Source organism: Lolium rigidum, chromosome 2 (assembly GCF_022539505.1).
Source record: "Lolium rigidum isolate FL_2022 chromosome 2, APGP_CSIRO_Lrig_0.1, whole genome shotgun sequence".
Classification (NCBI taxonomy): Eukaryota; Viridiplantae; Streptophyta; class Magnoliopsida; order Poales; family Poaceae; genus Lolium; species Lolium rigidum.
In genome coordinates this window covers 197,281,198-197,299,277 of record NC_061509.1, presented here as the reverse complement: position 1 = coordinate 197,299,277, position 18,080 = coordinate 197,281,198, and the positions used below count along the sequence as shown (strand labels likewise).

The 18,080-nt window shown below is 41.9% G+C and overlaps 1 protein-coding gene and 1 long non-coding RNA gene across 2 annotated transcripts; one reads left to right on the top strand and one right to left on the bottom strand.

Moving 5' to 3' along the window:
* Positions 1-3,340: 3,340 nt before the first annotated feature.
* On the bottom strand, positions 3,341-4,495 carry LOC124687939. Its single transcript, XR_006998363.1, has 4 exons — positions 4,418-4,495; positions 4,224-4,305; positions 4,056-4,142; positions 3,341-3,378 (listed from the first exon to the last, which is right to left on the bottom strand). It is a non-coding gene; the product is annotated as an uncharacterized LOC124687939 (long non-coding RNA).
* Positions 4,496-12,328: 7,833 nt separating this feature from the next.
* Positions 12,329-17,237, top strand: LOC124692800. The gene is made up of 2 exons (XM_047226232.1): positions 12,329-12,428; positions 14,421-17,237. Exon 2 carries the CDS (start codon positions 14,910-14,912, stop codon positions 16,851-16,853), a length of 1,944 nt encoding a protein of 647 aa, XP_047082188.1. The 5' UTR covers positions 12,329-12,428; positions 14,421-14,909; the 3' UTR covers positions 16,854-17,237.
* Positions 17,238-18,080: the final 843 nt, after the last annotated feature.

Here is an 18,080-nt window from a genome sequence, read left to right as displayed (position 1 = left end):
CCCACACACTTTCAAACGGATTGACCATATCATTTAAGACTAATCAGTTTCTTAGAAATCCATTTGAAATATATAATCTACTGATAACTCATGTGTCCAACAAATAATTATTACCCTAATTATTTTACAACAACACATTTGCGGTATGAAGATATATATACTACAAATACAAGAAAAATAACACATCAATTTTGTGGTCGCACAGAGTTGAACATGGTGAATTTAAATGGTTCCCATGATGGCAATGAGAGGTCCTTTAAAATGGAGCATGCTTTGCAACCATGGACACATAAAAGGAAAAGCATTAACATCATCTTGCTCTTGTAGAGCTATGTGCAAAATTGTTTGCGTTATGAAGCACAACAAAAGTACACATGCAAGCATTGCTAAGTATCCTACTTGCCTAATCTGCTAAGAAAAAATAAAAAATGCTAACAAAGCTTATGTTATAGAAGATAAAACAAAACAATAAATTCATCTGTATGTGAAACACCAGTCATCTGTATCTTGACCTTCGTATCTTGGATGGGCGCTCTTATTCATCAACGTACATCAATCATCTTGCTGGCTTGAAGGGGTGATGTCCTACTACCAGAATGATCAGAATCTTTACATAGAGGAAAAGTTCATAGAGAAATCCTAAGAATAAACAGTCCAAACTGAAGCATAACTATTTGGATCCTTTATGCGATGCTTTTATATTCATCCCGTACCTCCTTTGCTACTCATCACAAAAGCTCCAGCACCAACATGGTCTGTTAATTAGTAGTGGTAACAAAATCCTTCCTGCATCAAAGCAGTCCAGAGATTAAATGAAGCCTAAAAATGACAAAAGGTAAGCACAAGTATAAAAACAACTGAGTGAGATCTGCGCTGTCAAAAAAGTGACTTGTTGCCTGCATATTGCACAAATGCACAACACTACCTTCCCAAACTCCAAATAGGTATATAATGCACGTGCAAAGCTGTACTTTCTAAGGAACAGATAAATCCAAGAGAAAACCATGTCCAGTGCTTAGTGCAATGAATAAAACAAATCTATCCGTTTATTTTTAGTCATCTGAATTTTCCCAGGAGATATTCAGATAATAATACTGCTGCAACAACCCTCGGGGCTGGCGTGTGGTGTCGTGTTGTAACGATTTTTCGGCCAGTTTTCCTCATAAACGGGTCAACTCTTTTCTCCTATATCAATGAAAGGCAAAGCTTTTGCCTCGTTTCAAAAAAAAAGAGAGATAGATTATCCTACAGACCTATCACAAAAAAATGGTTCCTTAGAGCTACTATTTAAACACAGTAACCAAATGAATGGCATTCAGATTAAGTCCAAGTCGTGCCATGATTTATGATAAAAGACATACAAAGTAGACAGACTTGCAATTATTTATCTAGCTATTGGTATAATTAGCAGAAAACCTATGACAATTATGTAATGGGAAAGGACAATGCCCTTGGCGCACATCTGAACCATATATTGACTAATGAAGGTTATATAGTGAGTACAACTTATCAAATTTTAACTATGTGTATTCACCATACTAAAGAGAGATAGATTATCCTACAGACCTATCACAAAAAAATGGTTCCTTAGAGCTACTATTTAAACACAGTAACCAAATGAATGGCATTCAAAATAGCCACTGTGTGCCACAATAATGATATACTCTGAGCAAAATACAACAATACTCCAGGAAATTAAACAATTTTAAAACAAAAGACACGAGTGAAAACTGAAAAGAAGAACTCATTGCATAGTTTTCAGTAGCGTGGCTGTGTAAATTCAAGTGAATGGGTCCTTCTAAAATAAATACAGGGTATGTAAATAGAGGCATGGAAAAGGAACTTACAAATGCACGTGGAAACTTTTATTTGCAAGGGAAATTTAGAATTGGAAGGCTTAATTAGGTAACTGGGAGGAAATGTATTAGAGAGGGAAGTAAAAAAGGCAAGCAGAAAACAACCACAAAGCACGATATATAGGGAGGCTGAACTCAATCAAGTGAGGAAATATCAATACACAAAAAACCTATACACAAATCCGAAATGCAGTATATAAAACAGGAATGTAGGATAATTCAATTTGCATCACAGGAAGGTGGATGCCTTGTAAGAAAAATCATATGTCTTCAACAAAGATCTAAACCCAAGTTAAGTTGCATATATCCATAGGCAATCTAAGGACCCGAAAAAGAACACTGCGCACCTTCTGCTTGAACAGGTCATCCTAAAACTACAATGCTTATTGGTGCAATCAATCAGTTTAGTAATAGCAATCAACAAAACCAGTATGACAACACGTCCAAATTTTTTTTTAAATCTAAAGATTTTAGATATATGGTTGTAAAGTAGCATTAACCAGGAGAAATATGGAGTCGCAAAAGGTGCCACCCTTGGCTTTGCTCAGTGAAAGGAGATGGCGCTCATCATGGAAAGAGGTGCATGGCTAGCTTCTAGCTGAATATGCACTACTCACCGACAAAAATATGGATCTGATGACACAATTTCTAGCCTTTTGCGGTTTTTAGGCTTGGTGGACATTTAAAAAAAAATCTTGAAGGTGTGTTAGGAATTCGACTACTTACTGGGCTCATCATCCAATCATTTGATCCAGCTACCTCATTCTCTTTCTCTTGTGTTTCCTCGTTAGCTACGAACAAACATCATTCTTAGATTCTGAAGGCATCACACTATCTTAATGCACTTCGAAACGGTTTCCTTATGTGCATCAAGTCGCTGCAACCTGACCATGCTCAGGCTTGTATGAAGAAACTAAACCATATGCTCCAATTGAACATCTATATTATAAGAATCTAAAATACAGCTCCAGAACACCACATTTTACGTACAGGCTCTTTCATGTTTTAGCCATACAGCTCAGTTTAGTAATTTTGAAGTGCAAATTTGGATTGTATTAAAAGATTTTGCTCACACTGTCAAACTACATGAGCGGCATACAATTTTCACTAAACAGGCACAAAGAAAGACTGACTCAGCCAACAAATAAAGTAAGAAGAAAAACTCCGCTAACCAAGGGCTGACGATAGCCGACGGCGCTGTCGATTGTTCAAAAAGACAGAGAAAACACCTTGTTCTATTTCTTCTTCTTCACCAATCTCTTCTGTCTGATTCTCGATATTCTCTTCTCCTTTCAAATCTGCCTAGCCATTTAGTACAAAACTAAATCAGAGTCATAGGATGCATGAGGTGAGAGAGGACCAGCTAACAAAGATCCGTGGCTGCTCCAAATGGCATGAATCACCTGGGGTTATAGTAAGCAAGGAGATGGATCTGCGCGGCCTGATTGCCTCTCCTGGGCAGTACCCTCAGGCTTCCCTGGATACCCAAAACAACGATTCTCGGAAGTGACAAACTCAACACCTGCATCATGTATAACATGTGGATCAAGAGCAGCGACAACTTATCAAGCACTATCATCACTATGTACATATAGCAAGCACTATCATCTTCCTTAGCTGTAGGAACAAATTAATTGAGGAATGGGTGAGGTTTTACCACCTGCTCTATTATTATGCCTGGGAAGGACATACCAATATAATTCCTGGTCTCGATCAAAGTATATAACCTTTTGTAGCCGAGGCACCAGTGAAAAACCTTAATTCATAAGAGAACCACAGTTTCACAACACCTTATGAACTTACAGAAGATTACTAATCAATACGGATCCACATCTCTATGCAAAACCTTACTAATATACTGTTATTTAATATTTTCATAGTTCTATAATGTCAGCAAATAAAAGTCATTCTAAAACGAACCTGAAGACTTAAGAAAATGTATTCACATAATAGCTGATCTCGCTTAAAAACTGAAAAGTAATACCACGAGAAGTATTAATTGGGACGTCATCTCTGTTTTCTCACTCGCTACCAAAGCTTATAATAAGAATCAGCCTATGCTCTAGAGGAATGGTGGAGCACAAGACATGAGGAGATAAATAGGAGTTGGCGGAGAACAAGATTTTTCATTTCCAAATTCATCTGGATTTCCCCACGCAGAATTCAGATAATAATAAAGCGAAGAGATGTCATACATACATTGGGATCCATGTCCTCGTCATCGGCCGGCCCACAATCTGTGGCTCGCCGATGCTCATCCTCCTGTCACCTCATCATCTTGACAGCCTGCCTCATGGGCACACATTCAATGATACATTGAGGTTGACTGTAGAAGAAAGCAAAGCATTTGGTGTATGTTCTGTATACCTTCAGGCTATAGTAACGGACAACACCAACCAATTCTGCAATCGCCATTGCTATAAGAATCTTCTGCACACCCAAACCCTATCTGCAAAAGAAAAATAAATTTGAAGAAGAGAGAATCAGATTGAGGGGGCACAAACCAGTAAAGCTCAGTTTCCACACTTGATTTCCACGGAAGATAAGGACTCTAGAACCACCTGACGGTAATCAGACTCCGCATAATTTCCCTCAGAGAAGCTCCATGCTCTTCATGATCCGAAAAGGGATCTCTTCACCTGGAAAAATCTTTCACGTGAATCATACAGATATAGTAACCCTAAGGAAGCTTCACCTGGAAAATCTTTCACGTGAATCATACAGATATACAAAAAATACAGTAGTTTCGATTTCTGGGTAACATCGCCAATTATATTACTTACATGGATATTGTGCAGCTATATTTGGATGCAGACAAAAAGACCAGGACATTTGATAACTCACAGTGCCATATGTAACAGAAAAAGACCAGCATGAATGGATTTAGCAAAAGAAAGCTTCAAATCCTACCGAAAAAGAAGGAGCAATGACCAGGAAAGGAGCGATGCCTTGTCTTATCACAAGGCTCATAATAGCAGTTGAACATGCAACTTTCCAATCTTCCTTTCCTGATCACAAACAGAGTAAATATCAATGTGGGCATAGTACTATGTAGCAAAAGAATAATCAGAGAATAAAAATTATATATAAGAGACGAAACCAAGAATTTCAGATGTACACATAATGCCCTCTCACCAACTGTGGAGAGAAACAAGCTTCAGATAAATAATTCGTACAAAAATGAACGCTACTATCACACTCAACCTACTACCCAAATTCCAGAACCTGCTACCATGTAACATGAAACAAGACTTGTAGAATTGTTTCTAAAACTCACTTTTACTTGTATCTATGGCATACAGATTCTACGCAATCTTCCAAACAAAAATACCGAAATAGGATACCCGCCACAACATTGAGCATAAAGACCACAAGTGGATATGAAAATCTACAACATATTGCGCTATCCGCAGCTATCTTATTGTCCTTTTCCATGGAAAAAAGCTAAGTTAACACTTTAGAACACTGAATGGCATGCCTATTTTTGATCCATGCATCCACGTGATCACCAATTGCTGGTGAAAGTAAGTTATTAAGATCATGTATTGGCATATACAATACAGCTCCACGATTATTAAGAACCTCGGCAAACACAATCAGCCATTATGAAACCGATATGAAGCATACACGTAGCTGAAAAAACAAAACAAAATATAAAATAGTCTCACAGAGCTGATACATTAAGTCAAAATAGCATGGATCTCTACATAGGCATATAGGAGTAGTTTGTACCACTATTACAGAACATGGGTGATAGGGAATCAACGTGCTCAGCGATTCAGCCTTACAACTAACATTATTTCATTGATCAGTCAAATGACCAATTTGGGCTTAACATGCTAGATGCCCCAAATACGGTAGTGTCATTCGCAACGAAAGAAACTTGATCAGATGACCCGTTGCGCCCCGGCACAAAGGCAGTAGCGAGACAGTATTGTAAGAACCACAAGTATATTGCAAGGCACGATCTCAGGCAAATAAAAAATGTATGCAACTTTCTCAGCTACTCCATTGCAGATGTGAACTGAAGATACCAAAAGCAAGCAAGCTCCAGGCCTCTTTAAAGAGGCTAAATTAAGTGAATGCTTTGGAATTGAACACCTTAAATATATAAAATCATAATATCATCAAGGAACTGTTCAACATATCAATATAAGAACATGGAAGTTAGTTCATGCAAACCTAGCTAGCATGTTACTGGAACAAATCTGCACATGCCAAAAATTCTGCTAGTAGCTAGTAGGTCAGCCACTGAATGTGCATACTTATGAATTCAGTATAGCAGAAAATTACAAACTATATAAACCTAGACTATAATGTCTCAACTGACTATTGAAATTTCGAAGGTTCTAGTTTTATTGAGCTTCTTAATTAAAATAGGATAGACTGAAAGGGATCATCTGAAGCAGCTAAACAAAGGGCACGATCTGGAAAACTGCCTGCGCTAAAGGGGAACCAGTAAGGAAAATACAACCAAAAAACAAGAAATCGCAATTCATAAGCATTTGAATAGTAAGTACAATAAGTGCACCTCACCACTATAAATGGTCCAAAGACCAGCACCTAAGATTTATTTAATCAGTAACATAGGCCTAGCTAAGACAATGAAAGACTAAAGAAGCAAACAACAATACTACTATATAACAAAAGAAGAACATACCTTTGGAGAGCTTAAAACCAGAGTCAACCATACCAAGAAAATTAAAACCAGAGCCAACGGGGCTAAAGCATTATCTGTCTTGCTGTTGTGGAGAAACAATCTGGTCATGGTGGCATGCTTTGAGCCATCATGCAGAGATGGAGAAGAGGGCACATCCCTGCCAGCAGAAGAAGGCACTCAGCAGGTGCCGACATCATAAAATTTCTCAAGAGCAGAAAATTATCTGTAACTTACAAGCAATATAATGTCCAGCAATAAAAAATGATGCTTCCACCACTAAAGTATATTAAAATAATTGTTTTCTAGAAAAATTGGTGCGAAAACACAAAGTTTATCTCTTCCTTCATAAATACATGAATATCTCATAAGTGATCCTAGGATAGGCAATTCGTCAATATATAGCCTATTCATATTGCAGCAAAATCCATCCTTTGTGTAAAAATGGACAGACTAAACAGGGACGTCCATAATTCAAATTGATGGTTATACCTAACGCAGATGAGTGAGATAAGGTAATGTGCCATCCTATTTTTATATATAAAAAAATCCAACAAAGTATGATGTACGCTGCAATTCCCCACAACGAACAGATTCTTACGGAGTATATAAAAACATCCCTTGTCCAATTCCATTTTCAATCACAATGATGATACAATGTTTTTACTTTGGTAGAGCCAAACCACACTACTCCTATTTCCTTGAAGAAAGAAACTATTCGTAAATTGACACATGTTCTGGCCCTAGTGGTTCTTACCATCATTTCTTCGTTCCTATCTTCTCTACCAGTAGTGTTCATTCACCATGTTATAGCTGCGCTTGGCCGCTTGTGCACAGATGAGCACAAAACTGCAGAATTGAAGATAGCTTTCTATAAAGTGTGGTCAGCTACAAGAAGGTAAAACACAAACGAATTGATTCTTCTCCACTTAAAAATCATTGCATGGGAGTATACAGTTTTACCAGGAGCTGCAGGCTAAAATCAAAGGATCGAAACGTTGAATAAATTAACAACCGAATCTTTACATTTTAGGAAAAAAGATTGCAAAATCGCAAATGGTAAACCCAAATCATGTCAAGTTTGAACAAACTCTGGGTGACTATTCATGATGCCCAATATGCTGTTGTTTCAAGACATCCAAATAGACATACACATAATTTGACACATTATTATCTTAAGAAAATACATCTGGATATTCTAATCACATAATATACGTTTTCATGTTAACCACCGGCAAAATAGGCCCCATCACCTTATTTATGTAGCAGTTATGGGTTCATGTCGAACTGACATACCAAAGTCATTATGGAAAGTAGAGATTTTTTCATATGGCAGTGCTTTAGGATGAACTCACCTAATTATGCATCCACCTAGACAAACCAGTTTCACCAACTTGTGATGCATCAATAGCATTAAAACAAAAGAGCCTTTCATTTGTACCTTTTGCAATCAGCGAATTGGTAGCATTCCTGACAGTAATTACATGATCCTGCTAGAGGTAGAAATAAGCATTATGTCACACTTATAAAACAACAAATGATTACTGAAAGAGAAAAAAATGCGTGTATACTATTAATCATTTTTCCTCTAGGAGCCATGATACCTGAAACTATTTATGCTAACAAATTTAGAAAAGCTGTGAAACAAGGCGACGTATCAACAAAGTTTTTTCACACAGAAAATGACCTATCATCAAAAATAACCACTAATAATAATTTAGAGATTTCCTTTTAGTAAACAATGCATCATTGAGTCCAAATTGTACCTCTCCTTTTGCATCTGTGTAGACAACGAAACAAAACAAATAACAATAAGAAGACGGCACCAACTGAGCATAAATTATGAATTCCATAGGAAAATAAAAGAAGGGAAGGGAGGGAGCTGAAGGTTGTTGGCAAGGTCGCCCTACTCCGGCCGAGGACACCGCACTACCAGGGGAGTCGGCCAGACATCTTGTTGACACCTTCAGGGAGGAGATGAAGGAGAACCAAGTCCTCAAATTTAATCTGCAACAATCATTGAGAGTTGTTTTTTATTAGTAAACTCACACCAAGATAAACAACTATACAATATTAAGGATTTTTTGCATGTTGCAATGTAAAGAGCAAGACCACATATCCTATTATGCATTAGAAACTGTGAATTATTTGGGTTCCCAGAACAACCAACATAAATTAAAATAGAACTGGACCATTTATGCTCATATACCTTAATATCCACTAACCGGAACCCTCAACAAAATTACTGGAGTCCTTCTATCTTATCTATGCCTAAACCAATCAACAAAATCTGAACATAGAGAGAGATGGGGATAAGGGTGCGCACCAGGAAGAGCAACATTAGCTCCCAGTAATGTGTTGGGGGACCTTGTCCTGCTGCCGCCGAGGCCATCCGGCAAGCCTCCGTCGCTGCCGCGTCCAGCCACCGCCGTCGCTCGGGGTGGAGGAGAGGACGACGAGCTCCCGGCGGCGCGCTGCCCCACGACTCCGTGTGCTCGACGCCCGCGACCGGCGGTGCCAGCGGCGGCGCCCGCGGCTGCTCCCGGGCCCGCGCTGCCGGCCGCCTCCGCGACGGGCGCGCCGCCACGGTTGGGGAGGAGGAGAGACGAGGACTGGGGAGGAGAGGAAGGACGGATTGGGGAGCGAATCGGGGAATGGCGATCTAGGTTTTCACCATCCCCGCGCGGCTCGAGACGGAAGGCGACGCCAACGAGCAGCTGTGGATGTCTCTGACGGTTGGTCCCCGCAAGTACCTGGCCCCATGCGTCATGGACTCCATGAAAAGCTGAACGAGTGAAAGAAAAATTACTGCATCCGACGGCTGAGGTGAGAAGTGGGATGCTGATTTTACTGTTGCAACCTGATTGGACGATTCAGATTCGTTTGCCCCTTTCAGATGGCTTGGTTGAGAGGGTAGTGTTTCAACATTTATAGGAGAAATATTCCTTTTACCAGACTCAAATTTGGATGAAACATGTAAGTTCATATGACGACTGGATAATTCCAACAGTCCAAGCATGAGAATAAGCCAAAAAAATGAAATATTAGACACATGCATTACTTCACCAAATTGATTTTTGAGGGTCAAAATTTTGGCCCTGTGCATTTTTCATGAAAATGTACATGCGGGACAAAGGCTAAGCATTGGATTAGATTCTAATTTTCTGTGTTTAAACCTTCTAAAGTTTTAGCATTAATTTGAATCATCCTGCAACAAATTTAGCTAAAAACTCTAATCACTAGTTTCACCACATATCATTGCCAAAATTTGAAGATTAATGAATATTCACTGAGCATAATTGCATGATGATCACCAAAATAATGCATATATGGTACTCGTACTTACGTGCAGTTCAACTACAATTTCCAGCCATTGAAATCTTGATGTATACCTGCATATGGAATGATATTCGAAAAGATGCATGGCTGCGGAAAAAAAACCCTACACTAGTAATCCACAAGACCACAACACGGTGAAATATCAGTGTGCAAGTAGACATCGGGCAGCAATAATAGGCATCAGGCCTGGTCCACCCTCGCTACCAACCGAACCAATTCAAGGTGACCGGCCATTAGATGGAGAGATCCAGAAGGAGAGATGCAAACTTGTGCACGTCATGCTTTAGCCAATCGCATCGTCGTGTCGCTGCAGCCTCTGCTTTTGGTTGAAAGGGATAGGAATGGGATGGTCATGGTGGGTAGCTAGCTAGTTTCATGCATGTCTCGTATGCGTTCCCCGGTTTCTATCCACTTGACCCGGTTTTAGCTTGAACAATTCGTTTTAAAATAATTATCTATTGTAGAAGTTCATAAAAAATACTCCCTATGTCCCATAAAAATTCTTTTAGATTTATCTAAATTATGAGTGGTGTTTGCACATGGGAGCATATGCTCCCTCTATTTTGAAATGCATGTTACACATAATTTGATTTTCTTAAAAAAATTGAACGAAAAATCCGCACGTACATCTTCACGCGCTACGTGCTCACAAAGTCGTTTCATGAAAAATCGACTTGTCGTGTAGCATGTGTAAAAAAGATAAAATTCAATGCTAAAAATAAAGCTTTTTGAAAGATAAACTTACTCCTTTTTACATAGACCGTACAAAATATTGGTTCATCGCGAAACTTGACCAAAGCACATACATTGTGGAGATGTACATGTATAATTTTTTGTCAATTTTTTTTGACATTTTGAAATATAATTTTTTTTGGTAGAGGGAGCATATACACCTGGGAGCCGAATTGAATTTCCAAGTGTATCCACTAACAAATCATCTCAAATATAATAAAAAATTACATTGAAATATTTGAACCGCCGACCACCGTCAAAGTGAGCCGCCAACACGCCTTTGTTGCCCCACAATAGTTCGTAAGATATTGGCACATCCTTTCAAGAATGCATGGTTGGCATGCAAACAACCGCTATCGTAGCTTCACAAGGAGTAATCATTAGCAAAGAGAATTGAAATGTATCGAAGTTATCAGATCTCCCTACGGAGTTACACATGCCATTTTCTAGCGACCCTAATGACAAACCAAACCATTCTAGATGGGGAGCCAACATTTAGCGAGTGTTGGACTCTTGGAAGCAAGGGCGAAGACTCACTAGAATTAAACCTTCGTGCACACCAGTTGATTGATAATTTGATATACTCCAAAATTTAAAACTAAGGTATCAAAATTGAAGTATATGATAACGAGAAGATCACACCCAAAAAACTTTCTTTTAGACAAAAGGAGCAAAGATCCCTAGTTCCACTTAAATGAAACCAAGAGTTTCACAAGAGAAACCGAGCCGTCGACTCATCCATAATAGGCTTACAAAACTGATCAAACCCAGAGCTAGGAGTAGTCTAAGACGTAAATGAAAAGACCCTGATAGCAACAAAGGAAACAACTATGAAGATGGATCAATGTAAACAAGCATTCTCGAGTAGCATCTTGCAGGTAGTTTCTTGACACCATCGGAGGAGGAGGTCTGCTGCCGAGCCATCAGATTTTCAAACAGCACCCAACAACATATTTCGTAGCGATTACAAGAGAGATACATGCACGTGGACTCACCACCTTAATTAAATCAAGATAGTGTGACTCCTGGATGCGGGATAAATCCGTGAGAACGATAATTTGAACATGTTGTGATGCTAGCGGTGATCTTGCACCTCGAATATCTCAATGAGATACTTCCCCCGGCCAAAATTAATTTGTGCGGCCATATATACAAGTGTATTTTTGAGCCACATTAATTAATTTGGATCAGATGGAGTAGTAGTTCTAAGGAGTACTAGTATGCAAGTATGTTGGTAATCGGTGCTCTAGAAAGGATCAAGCAAGTTGCCAAAATGTCAAAGCATTCTCGTCAACTACGCAAATATATACTTTTTTTTTTCACTTACGTGCAGTTTATGCCTGCTCCTTGCACGCCACACGTAGTGAAAGAGTTCCGTTCCAGTAAAAATACTCTGCTTGGCCGACTAATCGGATGCTGAAAATATCACCATCACAATTAACCTTCAAACCTACCAGCCTCCTCCTGTCAAAGTTCCAAAAAAGTAACCACTCCCAAACTGGGCACTCGCTGAACGCAAACCAAACAAACGTAGGCCACACATCCCGAGCCAGAGCCGTCGTCGGCCATTTACGGCAGCTCGGCAGCGAGCCACGAGCCGCGAGCCGAGCGGAGCCAGGTGCGTGCGTGCGTGGGAAAGCAAACGCCGCCGTCATCTGACGTCGCGCACCTACGAGCCCCCTCACAAGACTACAACCAAACACCGTCAGCCTGCGAGGCCATAAACACACGCCCTCCTTCTCTCTCTCTCTGCCTCGTCTCCTTCTCCAACAAAAGAGAATCTCTCTCTCTCTCTGCGCAAAGGACACCAGAGCCTCCGCCTCCTCCATTGGGATAGATCCCAGGTGATTCCCTGGCTTCTCCCTACGCCGTCCTCCTTGCCTTCTCCAATATTTGGTGCTCTGTCATGTCGTGTTTTCTTTTCATTGTCTGTTTGTTTGTGTTTCTGTTGATATAATTTTGTTCGGCTGTGTGTGTGTGAGAGAGAGAGAGCTCTTGCCAATTGGTAGGATTCAGAGGCCTGTCTCCTGAATCTAGCTAGGGTTTGAGGTTTCTGCCATGGGTGTTTTAATTAGGCAATTCACACACTTGTTTAGATCTGTCATGCTCATGTGTCTTGTCATCCTCCTGTATATTCTTCCTTTCGAAATGATGTGATTTAATACGTGATCTTAATTAGCTCGGTTTATTGAGGGCTATTCTGTAGGAAGAAGGACTAGAGCTACGCTTTCTATCATTAGGATTTCTTGTTTGTATGTCCTGCAAAGTTCAGGAACCGTCTTTTCTTTCTGCTAGATAGATATGGCTTGCCACATGTGTTCGGTTCCATTTTCATCTAGATCATATATATATATAGCTCATGTATTTCTTGTTATACAGAGGTATTTTCTGAAATAATTTCCTGTTTTGATGCAATTACATCGTCTCTTTCTGAAAATTGACACTCAATTATAGAAATACAGGAAATTTTGTCTTGTCTCATGTTTGACAACATATTCCTTATAAAGTAGATCCTAGGTTGTTTAAACGATTTCTCCAGTAAAGTTTATATGGGTAGTTGTAGTTCTGTCTCCTCTTGTAAGGTTGTGGTCAAGGCTGGTTCTTGGTTATTGCTCATATGGAGCTTTGGTTAAAATCCAGAGCCACGAAGGTGGCATCCCCATACCTCCAACGATCTTTCTCCGAGGCCACAGGTACTGGAGCATCAGATCGTATAGTCAACTGGATGAACACTTCCAATAAGCCTTGAAAATTATGCGCGTTCTCGTGGTTATGAATGTTGACCCAGATGGTTGTACTGTAGCGGGATAATCATCTCTCATAGCTGTAGCTATTAGGTACGACTTGAACTAATCTGACTCCAACCTAATTAACTATACTTATATAAGTTGGGGGGCAATGGATGGTGTCCCACAGATTTATCAATTGTTATATATGCACTAGGGGATTTATCAATTGCTGCAACCTTCTTTCTAGAAAGGAAAAGAAATGTGATTCATTTATCTGTTCAATAGGGGTTGTGGAGGATTCGTAGGCTCAAAAGTTTGGCCTAGTTGTTTAAGTAAATTTTAGTATATTAGTATGTGGCTACTATGCAAAGGAAGCTTTGACTTATGCTATTGTGCACTTGATATGCCCTTTATGTCTCTTATTCTGAAGGCATGGACAATGATGAGCAAAACGTTACATATGTCAAATCATATGTCCAGGTTATCTGTTTTTTGTCGAACCATATGTCTTTTTGTGTTGAATTCTGTATGTGCTCATTTGTCAAACTTTCGACTTTATCTCTCCAAGCTGACGCGAGCTTTATGGTTTGACGAAAGGAGAATAAACTTCGATTTCTGTGAGAAGGTTTTGGTTGGTGTTCTTATTTATCATATTGAGTCATTCATAATTCCGATCTTTTACTGATTCTGCGGCCAACTTGAGTTGCATCTCACGAATATTCACTCTACCGGTCCTCTGCTTGCCTACTAGTAGTTTGATTCCCATTTCAATCATTGTGTAAGATTCCGCAATGTTCTGTGGTTGGCATGGAGCCAAATAGTCAATCAGATCACTGGACGAGAAAGGTCCCAAAAAGGAAATAGCTAACAGAAATTCCATTTGACCAAATTATCTTTAGCTTCAGCAATTCAAGGCCCTTTTCTGGAGCCACTGATTTGTTCTTTTACCGATTTATGCAGATATAAGTAGACCGTTCTTTCTTCTGATTTTGGTTCTTTTGGTTCATGGGTACTTGCTTTTATATGATACTGCTAATTAGGAGTCACATTAAGCTCTCTATATATAGCATGAGCACCACCTGACTTACCATTTCCGTTTTGTTGCAGTGCTGTTCTAATCTGAAGATTGCCCTGGCGCATACATAGCATTTTAGCTCCTCTGCTCCTAGTTGATGCTCAACATCTAGTTGAAGAACAAGGAACATACTGAAAGCTCAACTACCATATAAGATTATCAATGTACCGGATGGTTTAGTCTGTCAGAGCTCAAGTACCTGTGGGTCACAAAATTTTGCTGAAACCAGAAGGTAATGGACAGGGCAGACACATCAGGTTTTGTTAGCAGCGGATTCAACGGTACCTCGCTGCTGCTCATATTCTTCGACTTCGTCTACTCCACCCTGCACATATAAAATATCAGGAATCATCTGATCTTCTGTTGTTTCTTCCATCACCTACATTCAGTTCAAAGGAAAGCAAAAAAATCTCAGTTCAGTGTACAAAGCTTGATCTTCTGTTGTTTCTTCCACCACCTACATTCAGTTCAAAGGAAAGCAAAAAAATCTCAGTTCAGTGTACAAAGTTTACTTAGCCTAGATGAATAACGGCTTCGCGGATATCCGTCACCGTGGAAGCCAGCCCCTGATGGACAGCTCTGCGGTTTTGATGTCTCGTCATTCTGTGCTGAACTACACGACAGTCGGCCATGGTCCGACCTCATTTTCCTTGGACTTCCGGGGTTCAGCAAGTGACAACTGCAGCCGTGGCAACAGCAGGGGTGTCCGGAGGTCTGCACATGTTTCAGCACAAGATGATGCGTGCAGGCTGGTACTTGGTTTGGGTCCGCCGCCTGAACCGAGCTCCGTGGATTACCAGCAACCTGCCGGAGGTGCCGGCCAGTCGAAAACGCCGGTGACTCTATTTGGTCGGAGCTTGTCGTTCACTGATCCTGGGACGATGAGCCATGGGCTTCATGATCAGAGGGGTAATGCTGAAGCTATTGTTCAGCGTTCTGAAGCGCCTGAAGGAAACATCATATCCTTCTCCGTTGTCGACGAGGGATCAACCTCTTCCAGGAGGAGCTCCGGTGGCTACATGCCGTCACTGCTCTTTGATCGAGTGGCTCAGGTAGAAGCACAAGATGATCTGCTGGATTACACGGACAACGCAAATGGGCATGCTCAACATCACCTTCAGTTCAGCCCCGAACCTTCAGCAACGACCATGACAGAGACTTCTTTTGGTGTGAGCTCTGATGCTGTCACCGGTGTAACCAATCCTGGGCAGCCGGCTCAGCGCCGGCATCCGAAGAAATGCAGGTTCAAAGGGTGCTCTAAAGGTGCGAGAGGGGCATCAGGCCTGTGCATTGCCCATGGAGGCGGGCAGAGGTGCCAGAAGCCGGGTTGTTACAAGGGTGCCGAGAGCCGCACGGCCTACTGCAAGGCCCATGGAGGAGGCCGCCGGTGCTTGCAGCTCGGCTGCACCAAGAGCGCCGAGGGTAAGACGGATCACTGTATTGCCCACGGCGGAGGTCGCCGGTGCGGATATAACGACTGTCCTAAAGCAGCGCGGGGCAAGTCCGGGCGATGCATCAAGCACGGAGGTGGGAAACGGTGCGCAGTCGAGGGCTGCATCCGGAGCGCCGAGGGGAAGGTCGGGTTCTGTATCTCCCACGGCGGAGGCCGCCGATGCCAGTACCCGGACTGCCGCAAGGGAGCGCAGGGCAGCACGCTCTACTGCAAGTCCCACGGCGGCGGCAAAAGGTGCGTCTTCGATGGCTGCTCCAAGGGCGCGGAAGGCAGCACGCCGCTGTGCAAGGCGCACGGCGGCGGGAAGCGCTGCATGTACGAAGGCGGCGGCCTCTGCCCCAAGAGCGTCCACGGCGGCACCAGCTACTGCGTGGCGCACGGCGGCGGGAAGCGCTGCGCGATTCCCGGGTGCGGCAAGAGCGCCCGCGGGCGCACGGACTTCTGCGTGAAGCACGGCGGCGGCAAGAGGTGCAAGGTCGACAGCTGCGGCAAGAGCGCGCAGGGCAGCACGGAGTTCTGCAAGGCGCACGGCGGCGGCAAGCGGTGCACGTACGGCACGGGCTGCGATAAGTTTGCCCGCGGCAGGAGCGGCCTCTGCGCCGCACATGCGACGCTGGTGGCCTCGCAGTCGTCTCAGCAGCGTCGACGCGACGGCGGGGCAGGGAAGAGCGGCGGCGGGAGCCTGATCGGGCCGGGCCTCTTCCGAGGCATAGTGTCGTTGTCGGCCGCAGCAGCCAGTGCCATGAACTACGAGTACTCGTCTTCGGGCGTGAGCACGGTGTCGGAGTGCGACGGCTCGCCCGTGGCCACGGCGGGGAGGCAGGAGCTAATACCTCCTCAGGTGCTGGTTCCCCTCTCTATGAAGTCCTCGTCGACATCCGTGCCGTCGCCGTCGGATAGGCGCAGAGAGGGCGGAGATCTCGCTGTTCCGGAGGGGAGGGTGCACGGCGGTGGTCTCCTGTCATTGCTCGGTGGGAGCTTCAGGAACGTCATCGACGTCGACGATCTCTGACAGTAGGCGCTCGCTCTGGTCTAAATTTCTGTCAAAGATTATAGCTGTTCTTAAACCCACACACAAAGTTGAACGTTTTAAAGATCGTGTAGTAGATGTTAGATTGGTGGATTATAAGGGAGTATGGCACTTTATAGATTATGTTATGATTGGTGGCATTTGTGACCGAGTCTAGACATGAATTTGTCAGGGCTCTTGAATGCTTAAATTCTTGGCAGGTCCGCAAGTTTTTGGGATGGGAAAGCTTTCAGATTGTAATTCTTGTCGATCACACCGATATGTAATAATGCAACATTTATTTTGCTACAAATTTGATGGATTATCTCATCGATGATTCTCTCATGTATTCTGTTGATGATAAAGCTGCTGCCTGGGTTTAAATGAGATCCGAATGCATTTTATGTTGAGCTGTTTGTCATTTGTAACAACTTTTGGGTAGGAGATTTGGTGCACTTTAGCACTAGTGCTCCCGATTTTTGTAATATTTGAAAATTATACTTCTATATTTCAAGAAATCATAAAATTCATTCCATGAATACATACACATGCCTTGAATACTGTGCGAACTTTCGGTAGAAATTGTGGTGTATTTTGATGTACAGGGAAAATAATAGGGATAGTTTTTGTCTGAAATTTGTCTTTTTATATAGTTCATAATACAACATATTTTCTCCAAATTTTCACCATACTTTCAGAAGATTTCTATATATATGTGCGTATTTATGCTCAGTTTTTTTGGAATCTCAGAAATATGTTTTTCAAAAACCGGGAGCAGTGGTGCTCATGTGCCAAAAGCATTTTTCGCAACTTTTGTCACTAATTTAGTCTTTTTTTTGAAATGCAATATATATTAAGCTAGCAAGCCGCCTCATTAAAAACCTTCCAGTCCCCTTCGGTACCCTGGTAAGGAAAAGAGTGCGTCTGAAACTTGCTGCTAAAAAGATCAAAATTTGGTTACATCGTTTAACAACTTGTCTAAGAGAAACCTAGGGGGATCATCGTCCCAAGTACAAGAGCTTTTGCTGCTAAAACTATGACGAGCTAGCTCATGAGCCACCTGGTTTGCTTCTCTGGGATAGAATTTGAAGGACACCTCGCCGATGGAAGCCACTCTGTCAACGCAGTCAGCAAAAATTGCAGAAGATTCATTCCACCAACGTTGTCCTTCAGAACAGGCTTCTATTGTCTCCATTGAGTCCGATTCAGCTACTAGACGGTTACAACCGA